At 51.5% G+C, this 15,321-nt stretch overlaps 3 protein-coding genes across 12 annotated transcripts in view; 1 reads left to right on the top strand and 2 right to left on the bottom strand.

Annotated features, from left to right (window-relative positions):
- The window catches only part of SLC43A2 (solute carrier family 43 member 2), a 41,350-nt gene extending 32,808 nt beyond the window's left edge, over window positions 1-8,542 (bottom strand). For 5 of the 9 annotated variants that reach the window (XM_023762816.1, XM_023762819.1, XM_023762820.1 and 2 more), the window contains exons 1-2: window positions 8,414-8,542; window positions 7,348-7,545 (exon numbers count right to left, since the gene is read on the bottom strand). In XM_023762816.1, the coding sequence (XP_023618584.1) occupies window positions 7,348-7,507 (160 nt within the window). In that variant the 5' untranslated portion in view covers window positions 7,508-7,545; window positions 8,414-8,542. Of the gene's footprint in view, window positions 1-6,528; window positions 6,578-7,347; window positions 7,546-7,704; window positions 8,009-8,413 lie in introns of those variants that run through there. The other 4 variants (XM_006099186.3, XM_023762818.1, XM_023762817.1 and 1 more) reach the window with 4 other exon arrangements.
- LOC106698910 lies at window positions 8,137-10,428 on the top strand. The gene is made up of 3 exons (XM_014464685.2): window positions 8,137-8,208; window positions 8,487-9,116; window positions 9,900-10,428. Exons 1-3 carry the CDS (start codon window positions 8,137-8,139, stop codon window positions 9,978-9,980), a joined length of 783 nt encoding a protein of 260 aa, XP_014320171.1. The 3' UTR covers window positions 9,981-10,428.
- Window positions 10,429-10,770: 342 nt separating this feature from the next.
- The window catches only part of SCARF1 (scavenger receptor class F member 1), an 11,985-nt gene continuing 7,434 nt past the window's right edge, over window positions 10,771-15,321 (bottom strand). Inside the window, exons 9-12 of one of the 2 annotated variants that reach the window (XM_023762828.1) lie at window positions 15,206-15,312; window positions 13,824-13,948; window positions 13,596-13,742; window positions 10,771-12,911 (exon numbers count right to left, since the gene is read on the bottom strand). In XM_023762828.1, the coding sequence (XP_023618596.1) occupies window positions 12,055-12,911; window positions 13,596-13,742; window positions 13,824-13,948; window positions 15,206-15,312 (1,236 nt within the window). In that variant the 3' untranslated portion in view covers window positions 10,771-12,054. The remainder of the gene's footprint in view (window positions 12,912-13,595; window positions 13,743-13,823; window positions 13,949-15,205; window positions 15,313-15,321) is intronic. The other variant, XM_023762830.1, reaches the window with a different exon arrangement.

The raw sequence follows: 15,321 nt of genomic DNA, 5'->3' as shown, positions 1-15,321 counted from the left end.
AATCAATCATAAGAAAAAAACTGAAAATCACACAAGACATGGAAGCTAAATAACATGTTACTAAACAATGAATGAGTTAACAATGAGATCAAGGAAGAAATAAAAAATTACCTTGAAACAATGAAAATGAGAACACAACAATTTAAAATTTATGACACAGCAAAAGCAGTCCTAAGAGGGAAATTCATAGCATAATAGGCCTATCTCAAAAAACAAGAAAAATCTCAAATAAACAATCTACCTTTACACTTAAAGTAACTAGAAAAAAAAAAAGCCCAAAGTGAATAGAAGAAAATTATGAGACACTGAAGAAAGAAATTGAAGAAGATACAAATATGTGGAAGCATATACTGTGTTCATGGATAATATCATTAAAATGTCCATGCTACCCAAAGCAACCTATAGAGTCAATGCAATTCCTATCAAGATACCAATGGCGTATTTCACAGAACCAGAACAAATATTTACACGGAACCACAAAAGACCCCAAATAGCCATAGCAATCTTGAGAAAGAACGAAGTTGGAGGAATCATGATACCTGATATCAAACCATATTACAAGGCCACAGTAATTAAAACAGCATAGTTCTGGCATAAAAACAGGCATATAGATCAATGGAACAGAATAGAGAGCCCATGCCTTTGTGGTTAATTAATATTTGACAAAGGAGTCAAGAACATACAATGGGGTAAAGTAGTCTATTCAATAAATGGTGCTGAAAAATTGAACAGATATGTGCAAAATGAAATTAGACCACCTTCTTACACCATACACAAGAATAAACTCAAAATGGATCAAAGACTTGCCCATTGGTGTGGTTCAGTGGATTAAGCTTTGCCCCACGCACCAAGAGATCACTGGTTCGATTCCTGGTCAGGACACGTGCCCTGGTTTTGGATTCAATCCACAGTAGGGAGCATATAGGAGGCAGCTGATTGATGTTTCTCTCTCTCTCTCCCTCTCTCTTAAATCAATAAAAACATATTTTTCAGAAAATGGATTAAAGACTTAAATGTAAGACTTGAAACCATGAAAATCCTAAAAGAAAACATAGACAGTAAAATCTCAGACCTTTCTAGTAGCAATATTTTTTCTGATATCTCTCCTAGGGCAAGAGAAACAGACAAAAAAATAAACAAATGGGACTATATCAAACCAAAAAGTTTTTGCACTGCAAAGAAAACTATCAACAAAATGGAAAGACAACCCACTGAATAGGAGAACATATTCACCAATGATACATCTGATAAGGGGTTAATATCCAAAATTTATAAAGAACTTATACAACCTGCCCTGGCTGGTGTGACTCGGTTGGTTGAGCGTCATCCCATGCACCAAAAGGTCCCAGGTGTGATTGCCAGTCAGGGCGCATGTCCAGATTATAGGCTCAATCCCTGGTCTGGGTGTGTGTGGGAGGCAGCCAATTGATGTTTCTCTCTCACATTGATGTTACTCTCTCTCTCTCCCCCTCCCTTCCTCTCTCTCTAAAATTAATTTTTAATAAAAGAACGTATACAACTCAACACCAAAACACACAAACAGCCCAATTAAAAACGGGCAAAGGACCTGAATAGACACTTCTCCAAAGAGGGCATATAGATGGCCAAGAGATATGAAAAGATGCTCAATGTCACTAATTATCAGAGAGCTGCAAATTAAAACCACATTAAGATATCACCTCACACCTATCAGAATGGCTATCATCAATAAATCAACAAACAACAACTGTTGACAAGGATGTGGAAAAAAGGGAACCCTCATGCACTGTTGGTGGGAATACAGACTGGTGCAGCCACTGTGGAAAGCAGTATGGGGTTACCTAAAAAAATTAAAAATGGAACTGCCTGCTCTAGCTGGTTTGGCTCAATGGATAGAGCATCGGCCTGCAGACTGAAGGGTCATGGGTTCAATTCTGGTCAAGGGCATGTACATTGGTTGCAGGCTTAATCCCCGGCCCCGGTCAGGGCGCATACGGGAGGCAACCACTGGATATTTCTCTCTCTGTGTATATCTCCTCCTCCCTTCCACTCTCTCTAAAAATCAATGGAAAAATATCCTTGGATGAGGATTAACAAAACAAACCAAAAAAAATGGAATTGCCTTATGACTCAGTGACTCCACTTCTGAGAATATACCTGAAAACACTCAAAACAATAATTCGAAAGAATATAAGCACCCTTAAGTTCATTGCAGTGTTATTTTTTAAAATATATTTTTATTGGTTTCAGAGAAGAAGAGAGAGGGAGAGAGAGAGATAGAAACATCAATAATAAGAATCACTGATTGGCTGCCTCCTGCACACCCCACACTGGGGATCGAACCCACAATCAGGCATGTGCCCTTGACTGGAATCGAACCCGGGACCCTTCAGTCCGCAGGTCAATGCTCTATCCACTGAGCCAAACTCACCAGGGCTGCAGTGTTATTTACAACAGCCAAGATTTGCAAGCAGCTCAAGTGCCCATCAGTAGATGAGTGGATAAAAAAAGCTGTGGTACATTTACACAGGGAATTACTCAGCCATAAAAAAAGAAGGAAATCGGGGGGCGGGGGGCATAAAAACACATACGTAATACCTTAATCAATAAAGAAAAAAAAAGAAGAAGGAAATCTTACCCTTTGCAACAGCATGGATGGACCTGGAGAATATTATGCTGAGAGAAATAAGCCAGTCAGAGAAAGACAAGTACCATATGATTTCACTTATTTGTGGAATCTAATGAACAAAATAAACTAACAAACAAAATAGATACAGAGAACAGACTGACAGCTGTCAGAGAGGAAGGGGTTGGAGGCTGATGAAAAAGATGAAGGAATTAAGAAGAAAAAAACCCCTCATAGACACAGACAACAGCCTGGTGATTACCAGAGGGAGAGGGGCGTTGGGGGAGGTAGAAGAGGGTTAAGGGGGGATAAATGGTGATGAAAGGAGATTTGACTTGGGGTGGTGAACACAACACAATATACAGATGATGTTTTATAGAACTGTACACCTGAAACCGATATAATTTTATTAACCAATGTTACCCCAATAAATTCAATTTGAATAAAAAAGGGAGGGCCTGGAAGCCACAGAGAATGTCTCCTGTCCACATCTGCAGCCTCGGCCCTGCCTGGTGGGGACCAGGCCTGGTCGTTTCCCTGGGTGATGGCAGCCCCTCTGCCTCTCAGAACCCCGAGGGCCAGCTTCCTGTTTTGTTTCAGTGAAGGGTATGGCTCTCGCCCGACACCACAGGTAGTGACTGCGGAGACCAAGAGCACAGACCTGGGCTCTGCCTTGGTGTCCACGGCTGGGCTGGGCTGGGCTGTGACTTCCTCAGGCAGAGGCCATGTCTCTCACCTTCACGGCCCCACCCCACTCAGCAGGTGGCAAGTCCTCAACACTTCAGGAGTCTAAGAGGTGAAAGGATCACCCTCCTCTGCCTCCCTCACTTCCTCTTGCCGGGGGAGTAAAATCCAGCCTCCCCAGCAGCTTCCCTGACCCCCGCTCAGTCCCTTCTCGCCTCTTCTCCAGCACGCAGTCTGCCTCAGGGCTACTTGCCCCCTTCTCTCCTGACTCAACCCTCCTCACCCTCCACACTTCTGCCTAAACACCAGAGGCCCTTCTACCCAAGCTGAATCAGATCTCCACTGTCACTCTTAGTCCCAGCACCCTGCTGTCCGCTGGAGTACAGACCACCACTGGAAACGATAGAGGTCTGTGTGCGGTGACTTGTTTGATGCTGGCAGATTGCAGACACCCTGAGGGCCAGGACTGCTCTGCTCTCCTGGCAGCACCTCAACAATGTTACCTGCCTGGATGGTGTGGCTCAGTAGTTGAGCATCGACCCAGGAACCAAGAGGTTGCCAGTTCGATTCCTGGGCAGGGCACATGCCCGGGTTGAGGGCTCAATCCCCAGGAGGGGTGCGTGCAGGACGAAGCCAATCGATGATGTTCCTCTCTCATCAGTTTCTATCTCTCTATCCCTCTCCCTTCCTCTCTCTCTAATAACCAATAAAAACATTTTTTGTTACTTTTTTTTCCCTTTTCCCATAAAAACATTTTTTTATATATTTTATTGATTTTTTTTTTACAGAGAGGAAGGGAGAAGGAGAGGGATAGAGAGTTAGAAACATCGATGAGAGAGAAACATCGATTCAGCTGCTTCCTGCACACTCCCTACTGGGGATGTGCCCACAACCAAGGTACATGCCCTTGAGCGGAATCGAACCTGGGACCCTTCAGTCCGCAGGCCGACGGTCTATCCACTGAGCCAAACTGGTCAGGGCCCAATAAAAACATTTTTAAAATAATGTTTACGTAAAGCCCAGGTTAGATGAAAGAAGAGATAAACATCCTCAGGTAGCACCGGCCGAGCTGCCCAGCCGAAGTGGGCCGCCGAGTGACAGAGAGAATGAAGAGAGGTCAGATGTGGGTGGGTACAGTGGCCGCCCAGAGGCCAAAAGGACGCAGTCCTGGAAAAGCCCCATGACTCCCGGGCTGGGAACCCGTCGGTCTCCTGCCCACACCAGGGGGGCGGGTCTGGGGAGCAAAGCCTAAATGCCTAGCCCCGGGCCCTGTCATTAATCCCGACTGTCCAGCCGGCAGGGCAAAAAGAGCTCAGCAGCCACAGAGAAAGGGGCTCTTTCTTTCCTTCTCCCACCTCACCACGCTGGGACCAGTGCTGTGTCTGCGGCCAGATTCTGGCTGGAGTCCCAAGAAAGAGCTCTGAGAACCTTTCAACAGGTTCAGGCAAAGTTTCTTTAGAGGACAAACCAAAGCATCAGTCCTCAAAGCAACAAAAAGCTGACAGATTTGCATCTCAATCAGCTGTAGGCTGGTCCCCCTTTCACAAGTCTAATTCAATAAGTGGCTTAACTGCTCCTCTGCAAGGCAGCCATCCACCCAGTTTGAGAATATTAGACCTCAGCAGAAACCTTGTCCCTGAATCCTCCAGGCACTCCCAGTCAGGCACCGGGATTCCTGCCTGAAAGGCACAGGCTGCTTGGACTCCCAGAAGCCAGGAACAGAGAGGCCAGAGAGATAAGCTGTGTGGAATCAGCAGGCCTGCCGCGGAGGATGCTGAGTCAGAGGGTTTGCCAGAGAGTCAGAGAAACCAAAATCAGAAGCAGGGGCAAAGGCATGGGATAAGAGGTTGATGTTCAACCCACATCCTGACCCTTCACCTTCATCTTCACTTTGGGTTACCAGGGGGGCCAGTCAAGCCTTAAAGGCTTAACTACTAACTCAGCACTAGGTTGGCACAAGCTCTAGGGCTCCTCCCACTTGAAGGAAGTAGCCAAGGTTGAGGCAGGAATGAAGTGACCAGCCCCAATGCTGCCAATACCATAAAGTAAATTAAATCAGTGGACAAACTCAGAAGAACCCTAGAATCTGACCTTCTAATACCAAGTGGGTAAAAAGAAAAAAAATTGAATATAGCAGTCCTCCAGCGTGAACAAGATGATAAAAGCTTCATCTGTGGATGATGACGTTTTTTCCTATGTTTTAAACTTCTGTGTAGCCTGAGAGAGCCCAGGGAGGCGAGCGGAAGGGTCATGATCTAAAAGGGAGGAGAGAGGGAGGGAGAGGAGGAGCCAAATACTCCAACCTGTTCCTTCCAGAGTCATTAATCTAACATTTCTTGGACAGAATAGAAAGCTTGTGTAAGGAACAAGGTCTGAGTGACTTTCCCATCTCCCAAGATTTCTTGCTGACATGGGGAAAGTTCTGCCAAGAACCCTCAGGCTATCAGGAAATATTTCTGAGTGGCTAAAGGCTAAAGGTTCTAAATGATACACTCCCTGCCCTGCCAGTAGCCTGTGCATTCCCCGCCTCCCCCACCCAACACACACACTCCCTTTCTCCTGCCCTAAACCCCTCCAGCTATGCTCCCCAGAGACTGGAACACTCAGGAATATCCTGGGAAGATCAGAGAAGAAAAGCAGGGAGGACTCTACATGGAGTTACATGAGCTGGTTCAAAACTTTTTCTTCCCTCAAAGTAAGAACTCTCGAAAGACAAAGCATGCTGGTGGTGTGATCAGGGGGTCAAGCTTGGGCTATCTCTGTCTAAAGCAGCGGTTCTCAACCTGTGGGTCGCGACCCTTTGGGGGTCGAACGACCCTTTCACAGGGGTCGCCTAAGACCATCGGAAAACACATATATAATTACATATTGTTTTTGTGATTAATCACTATGCTTTAATTATGTTCAATTTGTAACAATGAAAATACATCCTGCATATCAGATATTTACATGACGATTCATAACAGTAGCAAAATTACAGTTATGAAGTAGCAACGAAAATAATTTTATGGTTGGGGGTCACCACAACATGAGGAGCTGTATTAAAGGGTCGCGGCATTAGGAAGGTTGAGAACCACTGGTCTAAAGGGACTCGGGTAGGGGCGGGCTGACAAAGGCCCCGGGGAAAGGCATTACTGATTCAATCAGGGTGAACTGCTGGAGACAGCAAGAGGGCAGAGGAAAATGCTTCCTATCAAGATTGTCTAGGAAGCGGGTAGGAGGTGGAAATTGGGAGTCACCTGAGTTCCACGGTTGGGCTGAACCTACTGACATCAACGATTAGGACCTTCAAACAGGGCTGGGAAGTATGATGGTGGGAATGGGGGTTTGATTTCTTGTAGACCAGCATCCTCAGCCTGCATCTGGCAACACCAGCGATGTGGCAAAGGGAAAGGACAGACCTGGTGCCATTTTTATAAGTTCCCCCTCTTCTCCTCCCCCTCACCCCCACGGACACAGAAGACCACTGAGACGTTCTCACAGTGGGAGGAAAAGTCCATTGGAAAATCATAAAGCAGCAAAAATAGACAAGAAATGGTATCTAACATGACTTTAAAAGACTCCATAATGATCTGACTAAAAAACATCTAAATTCTAGATGAATCTTCCACCGGATGGAGGCCAAGCCACTTCCTCTCTCTCTCTCGTTACACCCCAGCCACTGAGTCAGGAGTTCCTTTTTCTACAGTCAGGGAGCAACATGCTTCATGCCAGGCACGCGATGTGCCAGGCCCGGGGCGGAGGTGCCCAGCAGTGTTCCCAGGGGTGGAAGGAATGCCCTGGACTCAGGGGTTCTGATTCTAGGACGGCTCCTAGCTGTGTGGCCTCGGGCAAGTCAGAAGATCTGTCGGGAGTCTCAGTTTTTTCATCCATAAAACGGGGACCGTGCTATGGACCCAGGAGAGCTGCATGAGGAGCAAACAGGCCTTTTGCTGGCTGGGGGGCGCTGCGCAGCAAGGTGGTATCGCGGGCCAGGTCTGTGCCGCCATCTCGCCCTCCCTCTCCAAAAGCTCCCGCTCCGGGATCCTCCCCGACCGAGCCCGAGGCGCCCGTCTCACCTGGCTCCGTGCACAGGTAGGAGTAAAAGCCCTCCGACTTGAGCATGATGAGCAGCGAGCCCCAGCCCAGGAGGACTGCCGAGAAGAGGAGGTTTTCCAACACCGCGGTGCAGGCCATCCACCAGCGGCGCCGATGGGCAGTGGCCAGGGTGGGCGCCATGACGCGGCGAGGTGGCCCGGCTCCGGCTCTGCAGCCACCTGCGCACAGACCTCAGCGTCAGCGCCCGGCCCTGACCGGTCGGGGAGGCCGAGCCCGGCCGCTGCAGCAGCGCGGAGCTTGCCACCCCTCCGCGGCCCCGGCTGCAGGTGCGCGCGGCAAAGGGAGCCCGGGTCTTGCCCGGGACCTGGGCCACCCACCGCGGCTGACTTCCACGGCTGCCCTCGGAGATGAGGGAGCCGCTCCGGCCAGGCAGGCAGACTTCTCCCTCGGCTCACTCAGAGGTAAACTGAGGCACGCTAGCAGGAAGGGACTAACGCAAGCTCAGGGACGTGATTCGTCCTGGCTCCCAGCATGACTGACATAGCTTGGGTGTCTGCAGGGGCGGCAGCCTGAGATCCAGACACCTGGGCCCGGGCGTACCTGGGGGCGGCCACTCCCTCGGACCCTGACAGGCGCCCGCCCGCCCGCAATGGAGACCCTTCCCCAGAGCTGGTTCTTTCAACCACAAGATCAGCGCACCTAGCTCCTACGGTCCGCCCACGGCTCGCTGATTGGCCGGACGGCACAGGAACTGCCGCGCCATTGGCCGCAGCCTAGGTCGCTAGGCGCTGCGGCCACGCGAACCCCGCATGGGAGAAGCGAAGCCGGTTCAAACCGGCGGCGCGGGCCACCTGCGCGACCCCCGTCCTGAGCTGCACTTGGCCCGTTTCGATGGGAGCGGACCTCCGCTCCTCCATTTCCTTCCTCCTCCTAAATTCCTCTCTCCTGTCGGCTCCCCATCCATCCAATCTCTTCCCTCTCATATTTTCACACATCTTCTCCCTACTCCCCCGCCTCCGCCCTGCTCGCAAGCCTTCTGCCCCCGGCGCCCTCCCCCGAGACCCAGATTCCCAGGATCCAGCTCACCCGGTTCCTACTGACGTGTGTCGGGCCCGGCCGGCGCCTTTTCTGTCCTCTTTTATTACAGCCCTTTTATTAGGACCCCGAGACGAAAACACTGCTGCGCGCTGATTGGCTGAGTGGGCTGGAAACAGGCGTTGGCCAATCAGTAGGCACCCGCCCGCCCGGCCGCAAGCAGAAGCCGGTTCCGGCCGGACTCCGAGGCAAACAGGAGAACTGGGGGTGCTCTGGGCCGAGCCTCTGCTCCGCCACCTTAACCTGGAGTCACAGCCGGGCTGGACACCCCTGGAGACACTGCCCTAGCGCCTCTCCGGAGCCCCACCCCGAAGCCTTGCCCTGGGTGGAGTCTCGGGCCCGGCCTGCCCGGCCCCCAGATGTCCCCAGCATCACTCCGACCCCCTCGAGCACCCCGCTCGGCTTCTGCGCTCCGCTCTCAGCCCCGCCTTACAGCCCCCCAACTTCCCGAACTCTGCGCTGGCACCAGGCCTCGATGCTCTGGCTCCCCGTGGGTCGCTGCACTCCCGCCGCCCGCACTGCCTCCTCCCAGCGCAACCCATCCTGCTTCCTCCTGCCCCAGTCTCCCCCCATCCAGGCAACGTTGGCCCATTCCGGATCTGCGGGCCCCAAGCGCGCTGTGCCTCTTCCTGTTCTCCTGATCCACCGACCCCGCTCCTGGGTGCCATCTGCCCGGTCCCTCGGGGACCCCCAGGTGGGAGTTTGGGGCTTGTCTGTCCCCTAGCACGGTGTCTCCCCTGTTGGCCCATCCAGACTCTGACCCACTCCCCTTGGCGCCTCGGGAACCCTGCCCAAGGTGACTACCCATACCCACTGTCTGCTCCACCTCCGCCCCTTTCCCGGATGCCTTCCTCAGGGGCCATCTTCGGGGTGGCGGGCTGGGCAGCGCCCGTCTGCAGGGACAAATCAGGCCTCGGGGAGAGGCGTGGAGGGAGGGCTCCAGCTCCCAGTCTGGTAGGCCAGCTGGACCTGCCAGAACTGCCAGGGCAGGGGATGGAGCCCGGGCTCCGGGATTTCTGCTGCCCGTCTTCGTCTCTCCGGTCAGAGACACCAGCCTGACCTTAGAGACCCTTGGTCTTCCCGATGATCAGCTTGGTCTCCCCCGCAGGCAGGCTCCCCGAGCTGGCTTATCCCAGGGCTGCGGAGCCCGGGAGTCCTCTGTGCCATGTCGCCCAGTCCGAGAGCGCCCTCTGCCGCTGCGAAGCCGCCGCTGGCACCCTGGTTCAGACCATCGTAGCCAGTGGTCGAACTCCCAGTTTCCTGGTCAAACTTCTGATTGAACGACCCCCAGAGGGGACAATTTGCATATTAGGCTTTTATTATATAGGGATGTTTCTCTCCCTCCCTCTCCCGTCCTCTCTGAATCAGTAAAAATTTATATATATATATATATATATATATATATATTTAAAATCTGACCTTGGTCAATCTGATCTCTGCTAAAAATCAGTCAGAAACTCTACCATTTGTCTTCCAGGATAAAGTTCAAGTTCTCCAACCTGACCCACACAGGCTCCTTCCTCCCACCAGTCTCTTTCTCCCCATGGAGGCTGGTTGACCTGCCTGGTCCTAGATGCTCCCATCACATGCTGTTCTCTCACCTCTGGGCCTCAGAGTCCCTTTTTGGACAGCTCCTCCAGGAAGCCTTCCCTGACTACTCTCCACAATACTTTCCATTATCTTTGTTCACTGATTTTGTTATATATCTTTAATATCTTTGAAATATATAAATCACTGAGAAAAGGGTGAATACCTCAAATGAAATTGGGGAAAGAAAACAACCAGATAATCTATAGGAAAAATACAAATAAAGATTTGAAAAGAAGCTCAATCTTAGAATAATCATAGAAAATCAGATTTTAATTATACCATTTTTATGGTTAAAAAGCAAAAATAAAAATATTTTTATCGCCGAAACCGGTTTGGCTCAGTGGATAGAGCGTCGGCCTGCGGACTGAAAGGTCCCAGGTTCAATTCTGGGCAAGGGCATGTACCTTGGTTGTGGGCACATCCCCAGTATGAGATGTGCAGGAGGCAGCTGATCGATGTTTCTCTCTCATCGATGTTTCTAACTCTCTCCCTTCCTCTCTGTAAAAAAATCAATAAAATATATATTTTTTTAAAAAAATATTTTTATCTGATCAAAGCTTTAACCTTTCCTAAAACTATGGTTCTCAATAAAAGTGACTCAATGAAAGAAAGAAAGAAAAAAGCTTTGACCTATTACTTTCTTCTTGTTGCCCTAAAATAATGAAATACCATCTTGAACTTGTCAGATTGGGAGTGAGAAAATAGATACCACCATAATTTGTGAGAGTATAAAGCCATACAACTTTTTTGGAGGGCAATTTGGAGTAAATACATAAATGTTTAATGTTCTGACTCCATAACACAGCAATTCCACTTGCAGGAATCTCTTCTACAGAAAAACTTGCACAAATATATTTAAAAAATGGACAAAGTTGGACACAGCATCATTTATAGTCTTAAACAATTAAAAACAACCCAACTCCCTAAATGTAGGGGATGGTTTACATAATCCGTGTTATTTCCACATGATGAAATCCCATGTAGCCATTTTTTAATACAGAGAGGTAGCTTTATATTTACTGGCACCAAAAGATATCCAGGACACATTAAGTAAAAAAGCAAATTGCAGAACAGCAGGCTCTTCTGTGTTCATGTGCACAGAAAGACATCTGAAAGGAAGCATCTGAACTTCCATGAGATTCTCTGAGCACAGGAACGGAGGGGAAACCGCTCTCTATTTCCTGACTAGGAAATGCAACGAGGTGAGGAAAGAATTCACGAACAAGAGCAAACGACATCCAGTGAGAAGTAAATCTGGCCCCTCCCTGGTCCCCCAGACTCCCCTGGGGAGAGGGAAAATCTCATTTTTACTTCATACATGTCCATAATGTTAGTTCTATTTATTTTTAACAAAGAACAGTACTTTAAAAAAAAAAGTCTAATCGAGTGAGAAAAGTAAAAAGAACATTCACTGTACAAAATATGCAAATTATACAAAAGTTTAAAAAGAAAATAAGCCCTGGCCAGTGTGGCTCAGTTGGAGCATCGTCCTTACACCAAAGGTGGCGGGTTCAATCCCTGGTCAGGGCACATACCCAGGTTGCGGGTACGAGCACATGGTCGGGGTGCCATGTGGGAGGCAACCCGTCGATGTTTCTCTCTCTCGCTCTCTTACACAACATAATTTTTCGTGGTTGTTTAGGAACCTAGCATAAAAAATATTTATTTAACCAATCTTTTATCATCAAACATTTAGGTTGTTTTCCATTTTAGAAAAATATTTTGCAAATGAAGGAAAGAATAGCCTTTTGGGGTAAGCAAAGTCCAGGACAACAGAAAAAAGTTCCTGCAGCCGTCTGGTTCCCCTTCCTGACCCCATCCCGTGGGGTCTCTGCCCAGGCCTTCCAGACCTTCCCTGGAACACCGCCAGGGCCCAGAGCCAACCGGCCTCTACCTCAGATGTTTCCCCACCAAGGGCAGAGGTTCTGGTAGGTCTTTCCTGGCCCTGGGACCTTTTTCCAGCACAAAATACAATCTGATGCAGAAGCAGTTCGATGCCTACCCCCCATCCATAGCCTTCCCACTCCCCAAATTCACAGTCCTCAGGGCTCCGGTGGCCTAGAGATGGGTGCAACATTCTCATACTGGGGCTCCTCCTGCCCTTCCTCATCAGCCAGCTTCTGGGGATCCTGTTTTGGGGGGCCACCGGGGCCCAGCTCCTGGACCCTCCCTGAGCTCTTGATGCCATCCCTCAGCCCACTGGCCACTTCCTCTGGCCCAGTTCCTGCAGGCTGCGAGGCCCCAGTGGGCTCCTCATTGGGGGCTGGGCCAGGGCTCTGACTGGCAGAGCCAGAGGCCAGCCCGGGTCTGCCCTTGTTCCGACTCAATGCCCGACGTGGAGGCTTGGGGATGGCACTCTTGACCTTGGGCTCTGCCTGGCCTTTCTGGAAGCTACCGAAACGGCGGAGGACAGACCGGACCGGGCCCTCAGATTCCCGGGGTGTCCCTGCCAAGGTGTATATTGTGGTTACGGAGCCTGAGCTCTCCTGGACACTGCTTTCGATGGCTTCCACGCGCTCAGCCACTGTCCGGCCACAAAGTGGGAGCCGGCGGTGGCCAGTGGCTGAATCCTTGGGGCTGGGTGCCCCAGGAGGGGCCTTGTCCCTTTCAGTGTTTTCAGGGCCCGTGGACTCCTCAGCCTCCTGGCTTTCAGGACCTGGCTGGCCACCCCGGGAGAGCCGCCTGGACTTGCGGAGCGGGTTGGAGAGCTCCCCCGAGCTTTGGCGATTCTGCGGTGCAAACTTGGTGCCTTCAGCAAAGGAGACCGAGGGTCGCTTGGCCCGTGCTAGGCTGGAAGTGCGTGGGATAGCGAATGGTGTGGAGGCATCCTCAGGGGGAGGGAAGGGGCCATCACCCAGGCTGGCCTCTGGTGACGCTGCTTGGGCCACAGGGACCATCCCTGGCGGAGGAGACAGAAGAGTTTGGCTAAAGCTGGGCTGGCCACCCCCACCCCTCCTGCCTACCCAGGGCAGCACCTTCTGGGAGGCGGCAACAACAGGGCAAAGTAGAGGGTGAGGATGCAAAGAGGCGGGAACATCAGTGTCAATAGACACTACTACTCCTCCATTCTATTCTCACCTCCCACCCTTCTTTGACTCAATGTCACACTCTATCCAAGCTAAAACTCTTCAATGCCACACAGCCATTCCCTCCCCGCTCTGGGCCTGTGTACACGGCTCCCTCCTCCTGAAACACCATTCCCACCTCTCCCTAACTTTCACGTGGCTAACTCGTGACTCTGCTGGACTCCACTCCCATGTCACTAACACTGAGACATCTTCCCTGACCCCAGTCTCCCCTGACATGGCTGGAGTATAGCCCCTCATGCATGTCCCCCAACCAAGCACATATCACTCTATCCTGTAAGGGTCTGGTTACGGCCCAGCAGACTAAAAGCTTGGTAAGGACGGGAATCTAGCTTGTCTCCATTTCATGAACCACAGTAGAAGACTATACACTTCATAGAAGTAGTACAACATAGGCAATGATTATATCGCTAGGACAAAGGGATCAGAAGGGTTCCCAGACACCCAAGCAGTATCTGAAGTAGCCCCAGTGGGCGATTGGGGCGGGGGGGCCCTACCTTCTTGGGGTGGCACGCAGTAGGCAGGATCCTCGTCCTCTTCTCCACAGTCGTAATCAGAAGAGAAGGAGTCGTCCGAGGCCCAGCCCGCAGAGGGCTGCTCAATGAAGCTGTGGTTGAAGGGGATCTCCGGGTCGTGGTGGGAGACTGCAGGGGGCTCCAGGTCAGGCGCCGAGCCTGGCGGGAAGCCGCGTCCCATTCCAGCCCCGACCCTCAGCGCCCGCCTACCTGTCACCCAGGGAAGCTTGTGGCTGCTGAGGGACCTGCAGGGCAGCGCGAAGCCCAGGCCGGTCAGTGTCTCCCACAGGACCTGGAGCTTCTTCCTGGACACAGCAGCTCCATCCCTCGCTGGCCTGAGGGCGTCGGAGGGTGGTCAGTGTGTGAGGCCCCTCCTTGGGGCAGGGTAGTAGCAGGAGAAAAGGGCCAGGCCCATCCTGGTCCTGGGGTTAGTGTGAGTGAGGAAGGGGGACAGAGTGGCTGTGTCCGCTTCAGTGGCTCCCTATGGCCACAGAGTAAAGTCCAAACTATTGAGCCTGAGATTTGGGCCTGCCACAGCGGGCAGCATGGCTCTAAAGTCAAATAGACCTGGGGCAGCAACTCTGCTCAAACTCTACCACTCTCTGGGCCTCAGTTCCCTCATCTGTATAATGGGGACAACTACAATCTGTCAGAGCTTTTTTCAGGACCCCCTACAGCACCAGGCACAGGGTGGGGTTCCCCAAAAGGCAGCTATGTGCTATCACCATCCTAGCAAAGTCCCAGCTCACCCGGCTTTCTGAAAACGACACCACCTCCAGGAAGCCTGCTGTCAGCTCCGGCCCCATGCTGGAAGTGACTGCTCCATTCCTACCATTCCTCTGACAGCCTTTGCACATGCCCGGGTCCTCATGTGAGGGGCTTCTTCCCCGCCCCGGGCTCTATGCCCCAGGGGACAGGCTACTGGGCCTGCTCATCTGTGAGGGCCCCCCCGCACACGTAGGGTGACGTACTTGAGGATTAGTGTGCGAACTGTAAGAGAGCACCGGACAGAGTCCAGAGAACAGGGCCAGGCTTTGTGTGTGCCAGTGGCCAACCGAGTCACCTTATCGGTGTCCTCTGTGCTGTGCTACTCCTCCTGCCCCCACGTTCCCTGCTCCAAACCTCCATGATGCGTTGAGTCTCCAAGGAGCAGAGAAACGGGAAGAGATTTTGTAAAGGAACGAAGCTCGTTAGGAGCAGCGGTCTCCAGCGGGCCGCAACACCAAACCCTTCCTCTTCTCTTCTGGGAAAGCCCCATTCTCTGCCAAACCACTGCCCAGACTTTTATGTCACTCTCCTTTCTGGGGGCGGTGAGGCCTGGTCTCTTCTGCTCCCAGCCCTAAGCTGCCCTGCTGCTTCTCCCCGTCACCCTCCTCCTCTGGCCCCTGTTAGTGCACCCTCAGCCTCCTGCTGTGGGTTCGAGTTTCACCAGCCGGGTGCCCCTGCGCATGTGACTCTCACCGAAGGCTTCTGAGGAAGGCAAGCGGCTGACCTGATGTCTCCAGGCCACTACCAACGACCCCATCACTTCTGACCTAAGTGTGTGACAAGGTCAGCCCTCCCCCACCCCTACAAGGAAAGCCAGTGTTCACCTGTCCTTGGGGTCCAACCGGGCAGCCCAACAGCAGCAGGCACAGCAGGCAATGCCCAGGAGGAGCAGCAGCAGAGGCACAAGGATGCCAGCGATGAGGGTGGCGTCCTGACTGTG

The sequence above is a fragment of the Myotis lucifugus genome, unplaced genomic scaffold, assembly GCF_000147115.1.
Source record: "Myotis lucifugus unplaced genomic scaffold, Myoluc2.0 scaffold_262, whole genome shotgun sequence".
NCBI lineage: Eukaryota > Metazoa > Chordata > Mammalia > Chiroptera > Vespertilionidae > Myotis > Myotis lucifugus.
This window is presented reverse-complemented; position numbering and strand designations above follow the sequence as displayed.

Excerpts from the sequence above, each read along its gene's own strand:
- LOC106698910 (XM_014464685.2), top strand. The coding sequence starts at position 8,137 with ATGGGAGAAGCGAAGCCGGTTCAAACCGGCGGCGCGGGCCACCTGCGC. Across the intron at positions 8,209-8,486 it reads CCCGTCCTGAGCTGCACTTG|GACCCCGAGACGAAAACACT; the intron begins GCCCGTTTCGAT and ends CCCTTTTATTAG. Across the intron at positions 9,117-9,899 it reads GGTCCCTCGGGGACCCCCAG|GATAAAGTTCAAGTTCTCCA; the intron begins GTGGGAGTTTGG and ends TTTGTCTTCCAG.